Source organism: Conger conger, chromosome 8 (assembly GCF_963514075.1).
Source record: "Conger conger chromosome 8, fConCon1.1, whole genome shotgun sequence".
Classification (NCBI taxonomy): domain Eukaryota; kingdom Metazoa; phylum Chordata; class Actinopteri; order Anguilliformes; family Congridae; genus Conger; species Conger conger.
In genome coordinates this window covers 63,792,649-63,808,059 of record NC_083767.1, presented here as the reverse complement: position 1 = coordinate 63,808,059, position 15,411 = coordinate 63,792,649, and the positions used below count along the sequence as shown (strand labels likewise).

At 50.3% G+C, this 15,411-nt stretch overlaps 2 protein-coding genes across 2 annotated transcripts in view; one reads left to right on the top strand and one right to left on the bottom strand.

Annotated features, from left to right (window-relative positions):
• tinf2 (TERF1 (TRF1)-interacting nuclear factor 2) overlaps positions 1-15,411 on the top strand; it is a 104,885-nt gene that overhangs the window by 35,963 nt on the left and 53,511 nt on the right. The window lies entirely within an intron of this gene.
• Positions 1-15,411, bottom strand: part of m1ap (meiosis 1 associated protein) — a 51,727-nt gene that overhangs the window by 7,282 nt on the left and 29,034 nt on the right. The window contains exons 9-14 of the mRNA XM_061250771.1: positions 14,986-15,132; positions 14,651-14,797; positions 14,307-14,462; positions 11,705-11,864; positions 10,113-10,254; positions 8,279-8,479 (exon numbers count right to left, since the gene is read on the bottom strand). Coding sequence (XP_061106755.1) covers positions 8,279-8,479; positions 10,113-10,254; positions 11,705-11,864; positions 14,307-14,462; positions 14,651-14,797; positions 14,986-15,132 — 953 coding nt within the window. The remainder of the gene's footprint in view (positions 1-8,278; positions 8,480-10,112; positions 10,255-11,704; positions 11,865-14,306; positions 14,463-14,650; positions 14,798-14,985; positions 15,133-15,411) is intronic.

Sequence of the window (15,411 nt, the reverse complement as noted above, 5' to 3'; positions counted from 1 at the left end):
CGGAGACAGACAGTTACACAGAGACACAGTTACACACAGAGACACACAATTACACAGTTACACACAGTTACACACAGAGACACACAATTACACAGTTACACACAGAGACACACAGAGACACAGTTACACACAGTTACACACAGAGACCCACAGAGACACAGTTACACACAGAGACCCACAGAGACCCACAGAGACCCACAGAGACCCACAGTTACACACGGAGACACACAATTACACAGTTACACACAGAGACCCACAGAGACACAGGTACACACAGATACACGCGGAGACACACGGAGACCCACAGTTACACACAGAGACACAGTGGCACACAGAGACACAGTGACACACAGAGACACAGTTACATACAGTTACACACAGAGACCCACAGAGACACAGGTACACACAGTGGCACACAGAGACACAGTGGCACACAGAGACACAGTGACACACAGAGACACAGTTACGTACAGTTACACACAGAGACCCACAGAGACCCACAGTTACACACGGAGACACACGGAGACACACAGTTACACAGAGACACAGTTACACACGGAGACCCACAGTTACACACAGTTACACACCGTTAAACACGGAGACCCACGGAGACCCACAGAGACCCACGGAGACACACAATTACACAGTTACACACAGAGACCCACAGAGACACAGGTACACACAGATACACGCGGAGACACACGGAGACCCACAGTTACACACAGAGACACAGTGGCACACAGAGACACAGTGACACACAGAGACACAGTTACATACAGTTACACACAGAGACCCACAGAGACACAGGTACACACAGTGGCACACAGAGACACAGTGGCACACAGAGACACAGTGACACACAGAGACACAGTTACATACAGTTACACACAGAGACCCACAGAGACCCACAGTTACACACGGAGACACACGGAGACACACAGTTACACAGAGACACAGTTACACACGGAGACCCACAGTTACACACAGTTACACACCGTTAAACACGGAGACCCACGGAGACCCACAGAGACCCACGGAGACACACAATTACACAGTTACACACAGGGGGTAGGTGTGTGTAGACTCTGACCTGTGTTCTGTTGGGGTAGGTGTGTGTGTAGACTCTGACCTGTGTTCTGGGGGGGTAGGTTACACACAGAGACACACAGTTACACACAGAGACACAGTGGCACACAGAGACACAGTGACACACAGAGACACAGAGACACAGTTACATACAGTTACACACGGAGACACACGGAGACACACAGTTACACAGAGACACAGTTACACACAGAGACACACAGTTACACACAATTACACAGTTACACACAGAGACACAGTTACGTACAGTTACACACAGAGATCCACAGACCCACAGTTACAAAGTTACACACAGAGACACAGTGACGCACAGAGACGCACAGAGACCCACGGAGACACACAGTTACACAGACACACAGTTACACACAGAGACACACAGTTACACACAGAGACACAGTTACATACAGTTACACAGAGACCCAGAGACCCACAGTTACACAGTTACACACAGAGACACACAGTTACACACAGAGACACAGTTACACACAGAGACACAGTTACACACAGAGACCCACAGTTACACACGGAGACACACAGTTACACAGAGACACAGTTACACACAGAGACACACAGTTACACACAGAGACACACAGTTACACACAGAGACACAGTTACACACAGAGACACAGTGACGCACAGTTACACACGGAGACACACAGTTACACACAGAGACACAGTTACACACAGAGACACAGTTACACACAGAGACACAGTTACGCACAGAGACGCACAGAGACCCACAGAGACCGACAGAGACCCACAGTTACACACGGAGACACACAGTTACACAGAGACACAGTTACACACAGAGACACACAATTACACAGTTACACACAGAGACACAGTTACATACAGTTACACAGAGACCCACAGAGACTCACAGAGACCCACAGAGACATACAGAGACCCACAGAGACCCACAGTTACACACAGAGACACACAATTACACAGTTACACACAGAGACACACAGAGACACACAGAGACCCACAGAGACACAGTTACACACAGAGACAGTTACACACAGAGACCCAGAGACACAGTTACACACAGAGACACACAATTACACAGTTACACACAGAGACACACAGTTACACAGTTACACACAGAGACCCACAGAGACCCACAGAGACCCACAGAGACCCACAGAGACCCACAGAGACCCACAGAGACACACAGTTACACACGGAGACACACAGTTACACACAGAGACCCACAGAGACCCACAGAGACCCACAGAGACCCACAGAGACCCACAGAGACCCACGGAGACACACGGAGACACACGGAGACACACAGTTACACACAGAGACCCACAGACTCACAGTTACACACAGTTACACACAGAGACATACGGAGACACACAGAGACCCACAGTTACACACGGAGACACACAATTACACAGTTACACACAGGGGGTAGGTGTGTGTAGACTCTGACCTGTGTTCTGTTGGGGTAGGTGTGTGTGTAGACTCTGACCTGTGTTCTGTAGGGGTAGGTGTGTGTGTAGACTCAAACCTGTGTTCTGTTGGGGTAGGTGTGTGTGTAGACTCTGACCTGTGTTCTGTAGGGGTAGGTGTGTGTGTAGACTCTGACCTGTGTTCTGTAGGGGTAGGTGTGTGTGTAGACTCTGACCTGTGTTCTGGGGGGGGGGGGTAGGTTACCCACAGAGACCCACAGAGACCCACAGTTACAAAGTTACACACAGAGACCCACAGTTACACACAGAGACCCACAGAGACACAGTTACACACAGTTACACACAGAGACCCACAGAGACCCACAGAGACCCACGGAGACACACAGTTACACACAGAGACACACAGAGACACACAGTTACACACAGAGACACACAGTTACACACAGAGACACACAGAGACACACAGTTACACACAGAGACACACAGTTACACACAGAGACACACAGTTACACACGGAGACATACAGTTACACAGAGACACAGTTACACACAGAGACACACAATTACAATCTGACCTGTGTTCTGTAGGGGTAGGTGTGTGTGTAGACTCTGACCTGTGTTCTGGGGGGGTAGGTTACACACAGAGACACACAGTTACACAGTTACATACAGTTACACACAGAGACCCACAGTTACACACGGAGACACAGAGACACACAGTTACACAGAGACACAGTTACACACAGAGACACAGTTACGTACAGTTACACACAGAGACCCACAGACCCACAGTTACAAAGTTACACACAGAGACACAGTGACACACAGAGACACAGTTACGCACAGAGACGCACAGAGATGCACAGAGACCCACAGTTACACACGGAGACACACAGTTACACAGAGACACAGTTACACACAGAGACACACAGAGACACAGTTACACACAGAGACACACAGAGACACAGTTACACACAGAGACACAGTTACAAACAGTTACACACAGAGACACAGTTACAAACAGTTACACACCGAGACACAGTTACACACAGTTACACACAGAGACACACAGTTACACACAGAGACACACAATTACACAGTTACACACAGAGACCCACAGAGACCCACAGAGACCCACAGAGACCCACAGAGACCCAGTTACACACAGTTACACACAGAGACACACAGTTACACACAATTACACAGAGACCCACAGAGACCCACAGAGACCCACAGAGACCCACAGAGACCCACAGTTACACACAGAGACACAGTTACACACAGTTACACACAGAGACCCACAGAGACCCACAGAGACCCATTTACACACAGTTACACACAGAGACCCACAGTTAAACACAGAGACACACAATTACACAGTTACACACAGAGACACAGTTACACACAGAGACACACAATTACAATCTGACCTGTGTTCTGTAGGGGTAGGTGTGTGTGTAGACTCTGACCTGTGTTCTGGGGGGGTAGGTTACACACAGAGACACACAGTTACACACAGAGACACAGTGACACACAGAGACACAGTTACATACAGTTACACACAGAGACCCACAGAGACCCACAGTTACACACGGAGACACAGAGACACACAGTTACACAGAGACACAGTTACACACAGAGACACAGTTACGTACAGTTACACACAGAGACCCACAGACCCACAGTTACAAAGTTACACACAGAGACACAGTGACACACAGAGACACAGTTACGCACAGAGACGCACAGAGACGCACAGAGATGCACAGAGACCCACAGTTACACACGGAGACACACAGTTACACAGAGACACAGTTACACACAGAGACACACAATTACACAGTTACACACAGAGACACACAGAGACACAGTTACACACAGAGACACAGTTACACACAGAGACACAGTTACATACAGTTACACAGAGACCCACAGAGACCCACAGTTACAAAGTTACACAGAGACACAGTTACACACAGAGACACAGTTACACACAGTTACACACAGAGACCCACAGAGACCCACGGAGACCCACGGAGACCCACGGAGACCCACGGAGACCCACAGTTACACACAGTTACACACAGAGACACACAATTACACACAGAGACACAGTTACACAAAGAGACAGTTACACACAGTTACACACAGAGACCCACAGAGACACAGTTACACACAGTTACACACAGTTACACACAGAGACACAGTTACACACAGAGACACACAATTACGCAGTTACACACAGAGACCCACAGAGACCCACGGAGACACACAGAGACACAGTTACACACAGAGACACACAGAGACACAGTTACATACAGTTACACACAGAGACACAGTTACAAACAGTTACACACAGAGACACAGTTACACACAGTTACACACAGAGACACACAATTACACAGTTACACACAGAGACCCACAAAGACCCACAGAGACCCACAGAGACACACAATTACACAGTTACACACAGAGACACACAGAGACACAGTTACACACAGAGACACACAGAGACACAGTTACACACAGAGACACACAGAGACAGTTACACACAGAGACACAGTTACAAACAGTTACACACAGAGACACAGTTACAAACAGTTACACACAGAGACACAGTTACACACAGTTACACACAGAGACACACAGTTACACACAGAGACACACAATTACACAGTTACACACAGAGACACACAGAGACACACAGAGACACACAGACACCCACAGAGACCCACAGAGACCCACAGAGACCCACAGAGACCCAGAGAGACCCACAGTTACCCACAGAGACCCACGGAGACACACAGTTACACACAGAGACCCACAGAGACACAGTTACACACAGAGACACACAGTTAAACACAGACACACAATTCCACAGTTACACACAGAGACACAGTTACACACGGAGACCCACGGAGACCCATGGAGACCCACAGTTACACACAGAGACACACAGAGACACAGTTACACGGAGACACACGGAGACACACGGAGACACACAGTTACACACAGAGACACACAGTTACACATAGTTACACAGAGACACTATTTGGGCTCTGTGCTTGGTGTGTGTGTGTGTATGGTATGTGTCTTTGTGTGTGTATGGTGTGTGTGTGTGTGTGTGTGTGTGTGTGTGAGAGTGTGTGTGTGTGTGTATATGGTGAGTGTGTGTGTGTGTGTATATGGTGTGTGTGAGTTGTGTACCTGTATGTGGCTGAGGGCCCTGTGTTGGGGCCCTGTGTTGGGCAGGGTGTGTGTGTGTACCTGTGTGTGGCTGAGGGCCCTGTGTTGGGGCTCTGTGCTGGGCAGGGCTGGGGCGCTGTGTTGGGGCTCTGTGCTGGGCAGGGTGTGTGTGTGTACCTGTATGTGGCTGAGGGCGCTGTGTTGGGGCTCTGTGCTGGGCAGGGTGTGTGTGTGTACCTGTATGTGGCTGAGGGCGCTGTGTTGGGGCTCTGTGCTGGGCAGGGTGTGTGTGTGTACCTGTATGTGGCTGAGGGCCCTGTGTTGGGGCTCTGTGCTGGGCAGGGTGTGTGTGTGTACCTGTATGTGGCTGAGGGCCCTGTGTTGGGGCTCTGTGCTGGGCAGGGTGTGTGTGTGTACCTGTATGTGGCTGAGGGCCCTGTGTTGGGGCTCTGTGCTGGGCAGGGTGTGTGTGTGTACCTGTATGTGGCTGAGGGCCCTGTGTTGGGGCTCTGTGCTGGGCAGGGTGTGTGTGTGTACCTGTATGTGGCTGAGGGCCCTGTGTTGGGGCTCTGTGCTGGGCAGGGTGTGTGTGTGTACCTGTATGTGGCTGAGGGCCCTGTGTTGGGGCTCTGTGCTGGGCAGGGTGTGTGTGTGTACCTGTATGTGGCTGAGGGCCCTGTGTTGGGGCTCTGTGCTGGGCAGGGTGTGTGTGTACCTGTATGTGGCTGAGGGCCCTGTGTTGGGGCTCTGTGCTGGGCAGGGTGTGTGTGTGTACCTGTATGTGGCTGAGGGCCCTGTGTTGGGGCCCTGTGCTGGGCAGGGTGTGTGTGTGTACCTGTATGTGGCTGAGGGCCCTGTGTTGGGGCTCTGTGCTGGGCAGGGTGTGTGTGTGTACCTGTATGTGGCTGAGGGCCCTGTGTTGGGGCTCTGTGCTGGGCAGGGTGTGTGTGTGTACCTGTATGTGGCTGAGGGCCCTGTGTTGGGGCCCTGTGCTGGGCAGGGTGTGTGTGTGTACCTGTATGTGGCTGAGGGCCCTGTGTTGGGGCTCTGTGCTGGGCAGGGTGTGTGTGTACCTGTATGTGGCTGAGGGCCCTGTGTTGGGGCTCTGTGCTGGGCAGGGTGTGTGTGTGTACCTGTATGTGGCTGAGGGCCCTGTGTTGGGGCTCTGTGCTGGGCAGGGTGTGTGTGTGTACCTGTATGTGGCTGAGGGCCCTGTGTTGGGGCTCTGTGCTGGGCAGGGTGTGTGTGTGTACCTGTATGTGGCTGAGGGCCCTGTGTTGGGGCTCTGTGCTGGGCAGGGTGTGTGTGTGTACCTGTATGTGGCTGAGGGCCCTGTGTTGGGGCTCTGTGCTGGGCAGGGTGTGTGTGTACCTGTATGTGGCTGAGGGCCCTGTGTTGGGGCTCTGTGCTGGGCAGGGTGTGTGTGTGTACCTGTATGTGGCTGAGGGCCCTGTGTTGGGGCCCTGTGCTGGGCAGGGTGTGTGTGTGTACCTGTATGTGGCTGAGGGCCCTGTGTTGGGGCTCTGTGCTGGGCAGGGTGTGTGTGTGTACCTGTATGTGGCTGAGGGCCCTGTGTTGGGGCTCTGTGCTGGGCAGGGTGTGTGTGTGTACCTGTATGTGGCTGAGGGCCCTGTGTTGGGGCTCTGTGCTGGGCAGGGTGTGTGTGTGTACCTGTATGTGGCTGAGGGCCCTGTGTTGGGGCTCTGTGCTGGGCAGGGTGTGTGTGTGTACCTGTATGTGGCTGAGGGCCCTGTGTTGGGGCTCTGTGCTGGGCAGGGTGTGTGTGTGTACCTGTATGTGGCTGAGGGCCCTGTGTTGGGGCTCTGTGCTGGGCAGGGTGTGTGTGTGTACCTGTATGTGGCTGAGGGCCCTGTGTTGGGGCTCTGTGCTGGGCAGGGTGTGTGTGTGTACCTGTATGTGGCTGAGGGCCCTGTGTTGGGGCTCTGTGCTGGGCAGGGTGTGTGTGTGTACCTGTATGTGGCTGAGGGCCCTGTGTTGGGGCTCTGTGCTGGGCAGGGTGTGTGTGTGTACCTGTATGTGGCTGAGGGCCCTGTGTTGGGGCTCTGTGCTGGGCAGGGTGTGTGTGTGTACCTGTATGTGGCTGAGGGCCCTGTGTTGGGGCTCTGTGCTGGGCAGGGTGTGTGTGTGTACCTGTATGTGGCTGAGGGCCCTGTGTTGGGGCTCTGTGCTGGGCAGGGTGTGTGTGTGTACCTGTATGTGGCTGAGGGCCCTGTGTTGGGGCTCTGTGCTGGGCAGGGTGTGTGTGTGTACCTGTATGTGGCTGAGGGCCCTGTGTTGGGGCTCTGTGCTGGGCAGGGTGTGTGTGTGTACCTGTATGTGGCTGAGGGCCCTGTGTTGGGGCTCTGTGCTGGGCAGGGTGTGTGTGTGTACCTGTATGTGGCTGAGGGCGCTGTGTTGGGGCTCTGTGCTGGGCAGGGTGTGTGTGTGTACCTGTATGTGGCTGAGGGCCCTGTGTTGGGGCTCTGTGCTGGGCAGGGTGTGTGTGTGTACCTGTATGTGGCTGAGGGCCCTGTGTTGGGGCTCTGTGTTGGGCAGGGTGTGTGTGTGTACCTGTATGTGGCTGAGGGCCCTGTGTTGGGGCTCTGTGCTGGGCAGGGCTGGGGTGCAGGGCAGCAGTAGTTCTGCAGAGGCCACAGGCTTCAGCAGCAGAGACAGGGAGGCAGAGGGCTGCAGCACAGCATGCCAACACAGAGCCCCGCCCCCTCTACTGCCCACACGCTCACCACCAGCCAGGAGGAACCAGTCCCTGCTCTGAACACACACACACACACCGTACACCATACACACACACACACACACACACCATACACACACACACCATACACCATACACACCATACACACACACACACACCATACACATACACACATAGACACACACACACACACACCATACATACACGCACTCACACACACACCATACACCATACACACCACACGACATACACACACATAGACACACACATACACCATACATAGACACACACCATACACACACACACACACCATACACCATACACACCCATACACCGTACACACACCATACACACATACACACACATACACACCATACACCATACACACCACACGACATACACACACATAGACACACACATACACCATACATAGACACACACCATACACACATACACACACACACACACCATACACCATACACACCCATACACCGTACACACACCATACACACATACACACACACACACCATACACACACACACACACACACCACACACCATACATAGACACACACACACACACACACACACCATACACACACACACACACACACACACCACACACCATACATAGACACACACCATACACCATACACATACACACATAGACACACACACACACACCATACACACACACACACCATACACCATACACACCATACACACACACACACCACACACCATACATAGACACACACCATACACCATACACATACACACATAGACACACACACACACACCATACACACACACACACACACACACCATACACCATACACACCACACACACACACCACACACCATACATAGACACACACCATACACACATACACACACACACACACACCATACACCATACACACCCATACACCGTACACACACCATACACACATACACACATACACACACACACACACACACTCACTCACACACCATACACACACCATATACCCACACACACCATACACACACACACACACACCATACACCATACACACCCATACAGCGTACACACACCATACACACATACACACACACACACACTCACACACCATACACACACCATATACCCACACACACCATACACACACACACACACACACACACACACACCATATACACAGACACACACACACACACCACATACACACACACAGTATGCATATTATAAGCATAATCGACTGGCTTTAGTATACAAGTAAAAAGATGGCTTTTGGGACACACTACTCTTTAAACGCAGTGCAGTGCGTGTTGATGTGACGTCTTGGAAGGAAAACAGAAAAAAGATTTACTTCGTAAATGTATCCTTTGTTTTTCACTAGTTTCCTCTAAGGGTAATATTGGTGTTTAAATTAAACTCTTTCACCATGTTGGTGCCCTTCTGCTGGGGTCGTGGCCAATGTCATTTCACAGACTGTAGTATTAGCACACTTTTGTATAGCTATGGTTTTGGTAATACTAATAATAATAATAATACTAAATAGTAAACTAGCATGCGATTTCGGACGCAGAAAATGACAATGTTTAACTCCAAAGGTGCAACATTATTCAGGCTTTTTATTCTAGGAGAGATGGTTATACCCACAAAATTACAAACGCCCTAAGGGCGTGGCAGTGGGCAAGACTCACCCTGAGGGCGTGGCACAGGGCGTGGAACAGGTGGTTGTTGGCCTCCATCTCGTCCCAGTCCAGCTGCCAGCAGTTTGTGGGTTTAATGATGAGGGGCAGACCATAGAGGACCGACTCACACACACCGTCTGACCTCAGTGCTCTGAAACACACACACACACATCATATCTACCCTCACACACACACACACACACACACACACATCATATCTACCCTCACACACACACACACACACACACACACACACACACACACACACACATCATATCTACCCTCACACACACACACACACACACACATCATATCTACCCTCACACACACACACACACACACACACACACACACACATCATATCTACCCTCATACACACACACACACACATCATATCTACCCTCACACACACACACACACACATCATATCTACCCTCATACACACACACACACACACACACATCATATATACCCTCATACACACACACACACACATCATATCTACCCTCATACACACACACACACACACACACACACACACATCATATATACCCTCATACACACACACACACACACACACACACATCATATCTACCCTCATACACACACACACATCATATCTACCCTCATACACACACACACATCATATACACCCTCATACACACACACACATCATATCTACCCTCATACACACACACACATCATATCTACCCTCATACACACACACACACACACACACACACACACACACACACATCATATATACCCTCGTACACACACACACACACATCATATATACCCTCATATACACACACACACACACACACACACACACACACATCATATATAGTTCATGGTCATGTGATGTGAAAGAGGTGGAGTCTCCTGTCAGTTAAAGGCACTGGGACAGATCCGGCTCATGAAAACTCATGCAAATCACACAGTGGGCTGTTCCACAGGACACAATGTGGAGCTGTGTCTTTGCTTCTGTGTATGTGTGTGCACGTGTGTGTGCACGTGTGTGTGTGTGCGTGGGTGCCCTGAGGCACACTGAATGAGAGAGAGGCTGTGGAGCTGGTCTGTGTTTTGCATTGTGGCCTTTCACTCTGCTGACTTTATGAAAAACAGCTCTTCTCTGACATGGGCTGCTACATAACCCCTCTTTCTCTGCTCTGTTGCTCTGTGAGGTGCAGTTCTCTTCAAGTGCTATTGATACACAAATTCTCATATTAAGTTCTCTCAGAAAAGTAATCGCAGGTCATCACTAATTTCAGTTTGGAATTGCAGGTTTTTGTGATTCGTTAGGACCTGCAGGCCACTGTGACATCCCTGATTTGTGTTTGGAATTACAGTCCACTGTGACATCACTGATTAGTGTTTGGAATTACAGTCCACTGTGACATCACTGATTAGTGTTTGGAATTACAGTCCACTGTGACATCACTGATTAGTGTTTGGAATTATAGTCCACTGTGACATCACTGATTAGTGTTTGGAATTACAGTCCACTGTGACATCACTGATTAGTGTTTGGAATTACAGGTTTGTGCTCAGCGCCTGCAGGGTAGTGCTCCCAGGCAGCTGATTGGCTGCTCCCTTACTTGATGATGGTGAGTCGGTGTGGTGGAGCACTCTGATTGGGCGGGCCCTTGGGGGTGGTGAGGGGATCCCGGACGGTCTCCGTGTTGGCCCCGAGGTCTGGCGTGCAGGAGAGAAGGGCCGGGCTCAGCAGCCTCTCCTGGATGTCACACTTCAGGCAGACTGCAGGGGGCAGTGTGTGCACATGGTTTAAACACAGCCCAGCCCAGACCCAACCCAGTCTGTCATTTTCTAAGACCAGCAATTTCCTGGCACATTCATTAATTAATCACACTGGAAATTAGGTTGCGTCAGCTTAAATTTCCAAGATAAAAATGTATAGAGAAATGCACATATAGTAATGTGGCTTAAGGACTATCCTCAAGAAAAACTATTTCATCAACAGAAAAATATTTATTAAGTCAAGGGAGGAGCGAGGCACACAGACCCCAGGAGCGAGGCACACAGACCCCAGGAGCGAGGCACACAGACCCCAGGAGCGAGGCACACAGACCCCAGGAGCGAGGCACACAGACCCCAGGAGCGAGGCACACAGACCCCAGGAGCGAGGCACACAGACCCCAGACTGGCCGCTCCCTCCCATGCCCAGGGCGATGCAATCGCCATTTACGCATTGCCCAATGGAGCTACAGTTGGCCCTGGTGTGTGTGTGTGGGTTTTGAATGATCTTTGTTGTACAGGTGTGTGTGGGTTTTGAATGATATTTGTTGTACAGGTGTGTGTGGGTTTTGAATGATCTTTGTTGTACAGGTGTGTGTGGGTTTTGAATGATCTTTGTTGTACAGGTGTGTGTGGGTTTTGAATTATCTTTGTTGTACAGGTGTGTGTGGGTTTTGAATGATCTTTGTTGTACAGGTGTGTGTGGGTTTTGAATGATCTTTGTTGTACAGGTGTGTGTGGGTTTTGAATTATCTTTGTTGTACAGGTGTGTGTGGGTTTTGAATGATCTTTGTTGTACAGGTGTGTGTGGGTTTTGAATGATCTTTGTTGTACAGGTGTGTGTGGGTTTTGAATGATCTTTGTTGTACAGGTGTGTGTGGGTTTTGAATGATCTTTGTTGTACAGGTGTGTGTGGGTTTTGAATGATCTTTGTTGTACAGGTGTGTGTGGGTTTTGAATGATCTTTGTTGTACAGGTGTGTGTGGGTTTTGAATGATCTTTGTTGTACAGGTGTGTGTGGGTTTTGAATGATCTTTGTTGTACAGGTGTGTGTGGGTTTTGAATGATCTTTGTTGTACAGGTGTGTGTGGGGTTTGAATGATCTTTGTTGTACAGGTGTGTGTGGGTTTTGAATGATCTTTGTTGTACAGGTGTGTGGGGGTTTTGAATGATCTTTGTTGTACAGGTGTGTGTGGGTTTTGAATGATCTTTGTTGTACAGGTGTGTGTGGGTTTTGAATGATCTTTGTTGTACAGGTGTGTGTGGGTTTTGAATGATCTTTGTTGTACAGGTGTGTGTGGGTTTTGAATTATCTTTGTTGTACAGGTGTGTGTGGGTTTTGAATGATCTTTGTTGTACAGGTGTGTGTGGGTTTTGAATGATCTTTGTTGTACAGGTGTGTGTGGGTTTTGAATGATCTTTGTTGTACAGGTGTGTGTGGGTTTTGAATTATCTTTGTTGTACAGGTGTGTGTGGGTTTTGAATGATCTTTGTTGTACAGGTGTGTGTGGGTTTTGAATGATATTTGTTGTACAGGTGTGTGTGGGTTTTGAATGATCTTTGTTGTACAGGTGTGTGTGGGTTTTGAATTATCTTTGTTGTACAGGTGTGTGTGGGTTTTGAATGATCTTTGTTGTACAGGTGTGTGTGGGTTTTGAATTATCTTTGTTGTACAGGTGTGTGTGGGTTTTGAATGATCTTTGTTGTACAGGTGTGTGTGGGTTTTGAATGATCTTTGTTGTACAGGTGTGTGTGGGTTTTGAATGATCTTTGTTGTACAGGTGTGTGTGGGTTTTGAATTATCTTTGTTATACAGGTGTGTGTGGGTTTTGAATGATCTTTGTTGTACAGGTGTGTGTGGGTTTTGAATTATCTTTGTTGTACAGGTGTGTGTGGGTTTTGAATTATCTTTGTTGTACAGGTGTGTGTGGGTTTTGAATGATCTTTGTTGTACAGGTGTGTGTGGGTTTTGAATGATCTTTGTTGTACAGGTGTGTGTGGGTTTTGAATGATCTTTGTTGTACAGGTGTGTGTGGGTTTTGAATGATCTTTGTTGTACAGGTGTGTGTGGGTTTTGAATGATATTTGTTGTACAGGTGTGTGTGGGTTTTGAATGATCTTTGTTGTACAGGTGTGTGTGGGTTTTGAATGATCTTTGTTGTACAGGTGTGTGTGGGTTTTGAATGATCTTTGTTGTACAGGTGTGTGTGGGTTTTGAATGATCTTTGTTGTACAGGTGTGTGTGGGTTTTGAATGATCTTTGTTGTACAGGTGTGTGTGGGTTTTGAATGATCTTTGTTGTACAGGTGTGTGTGGGTTTTGAATGATATTTGTTGTACAGGTGTGTGTGGGTTTTGAATGATCTTTGTTGTACAGGTGTGTGTGGGTTTTGAATGATCTTTGTTGTACAGGTGTGTGTTTGTTGTACAGGTGTGTGTGGGGGACCTGGGCTGGCCAGAGGGGCGGGGCCAGGGAGCAGCAGGTGCAGGTGTTCCCGGTCACCGCTGATGTCATGCAGCCAGCCCTTAAAGATGGTCTCCAGGGCGACGGCGTCATTCTCCACCTGCAGGAGCTCCACCTCCATACCCAGCATCAGACTGTCTGGGGGGAGAGAAGAGGCCAGAGATCAGGCTGTCTGGGGGGGAGAAGAGGCCAGAGATCAGGCTGTCTGGGGGGAGAGAAGAGGCCAGAGATCAGGCTGTCTGGGGCAGAGAAGAGGCCAGAGATCAGGCTGTCTGGGGGGAGAGAAGAGGCCAGAGATCAGGCTGTCTGGGGGGCAGAGAAGAGGCCAGAGATCAGGCTGTCTGGGGCAGAGAAGAGGCCAGAGATCAGGCTGTCTGGGGCAGAGAAGAGGCCAGAGATCAGGCTGTCTGGGGCAGAGAAGAGGCCAGAGATCAGGCTGTCTGGGGCAGAGAAGAGGCCAGAGATCAGGCTGTCTGGGGGGGAGAGAAGAGGCCAGAGATCAGGCTGTCTGGGGGAGAGAAGAGGCCAGAGATCAGGCTGTCTGGGGGGAGAGAAGAGGCCAGAGATCAGGCTGTCTGGGGGCAGAGAAGAGGCCAGAGATCAGGCTGTCTGGGGGGAGAGAAGAGGCCAGAGATCAGGCTGTCTGGGGGAGAGAAGAGGCCAGAGATCAGGCTGTCTGGGGGGGAGAAGAGGCCAGAGATCAGGCTGTCTGGGGGGGAGAAGAGGCCAGAGATCAGGCTGTCTGGGGCAGAGAAGAGGCCAGAGATCAGGCTGTCTGGGGCAGAGAAGAGGCCAGAGATCAGGCTGTCTGGGGGGAGAGAAGAGGCCAGAGATCAGGCTGTCTGGGGGAGAGAAGAGGCCAGAGATCAGGCTGTCTGGGGGGGAGAAGAGGCCAGAGATCAGGCTGTCTGGGGGGGAGAGAAGAGGCCAGAGATCAGGCTGTCTGGGGGAGAGAAGAGGCCAGAGATCAGGCTGTCTGGGGGAGAGAAGAGGCCAGAGATCAGGCTGTCTGGGGGGGAGAAGAGGCCAGAGATCAGGCTGTCTGGGGGGGAGAGAAGAGGCCAGAGATCAGGCTGTCTGGGGGGAG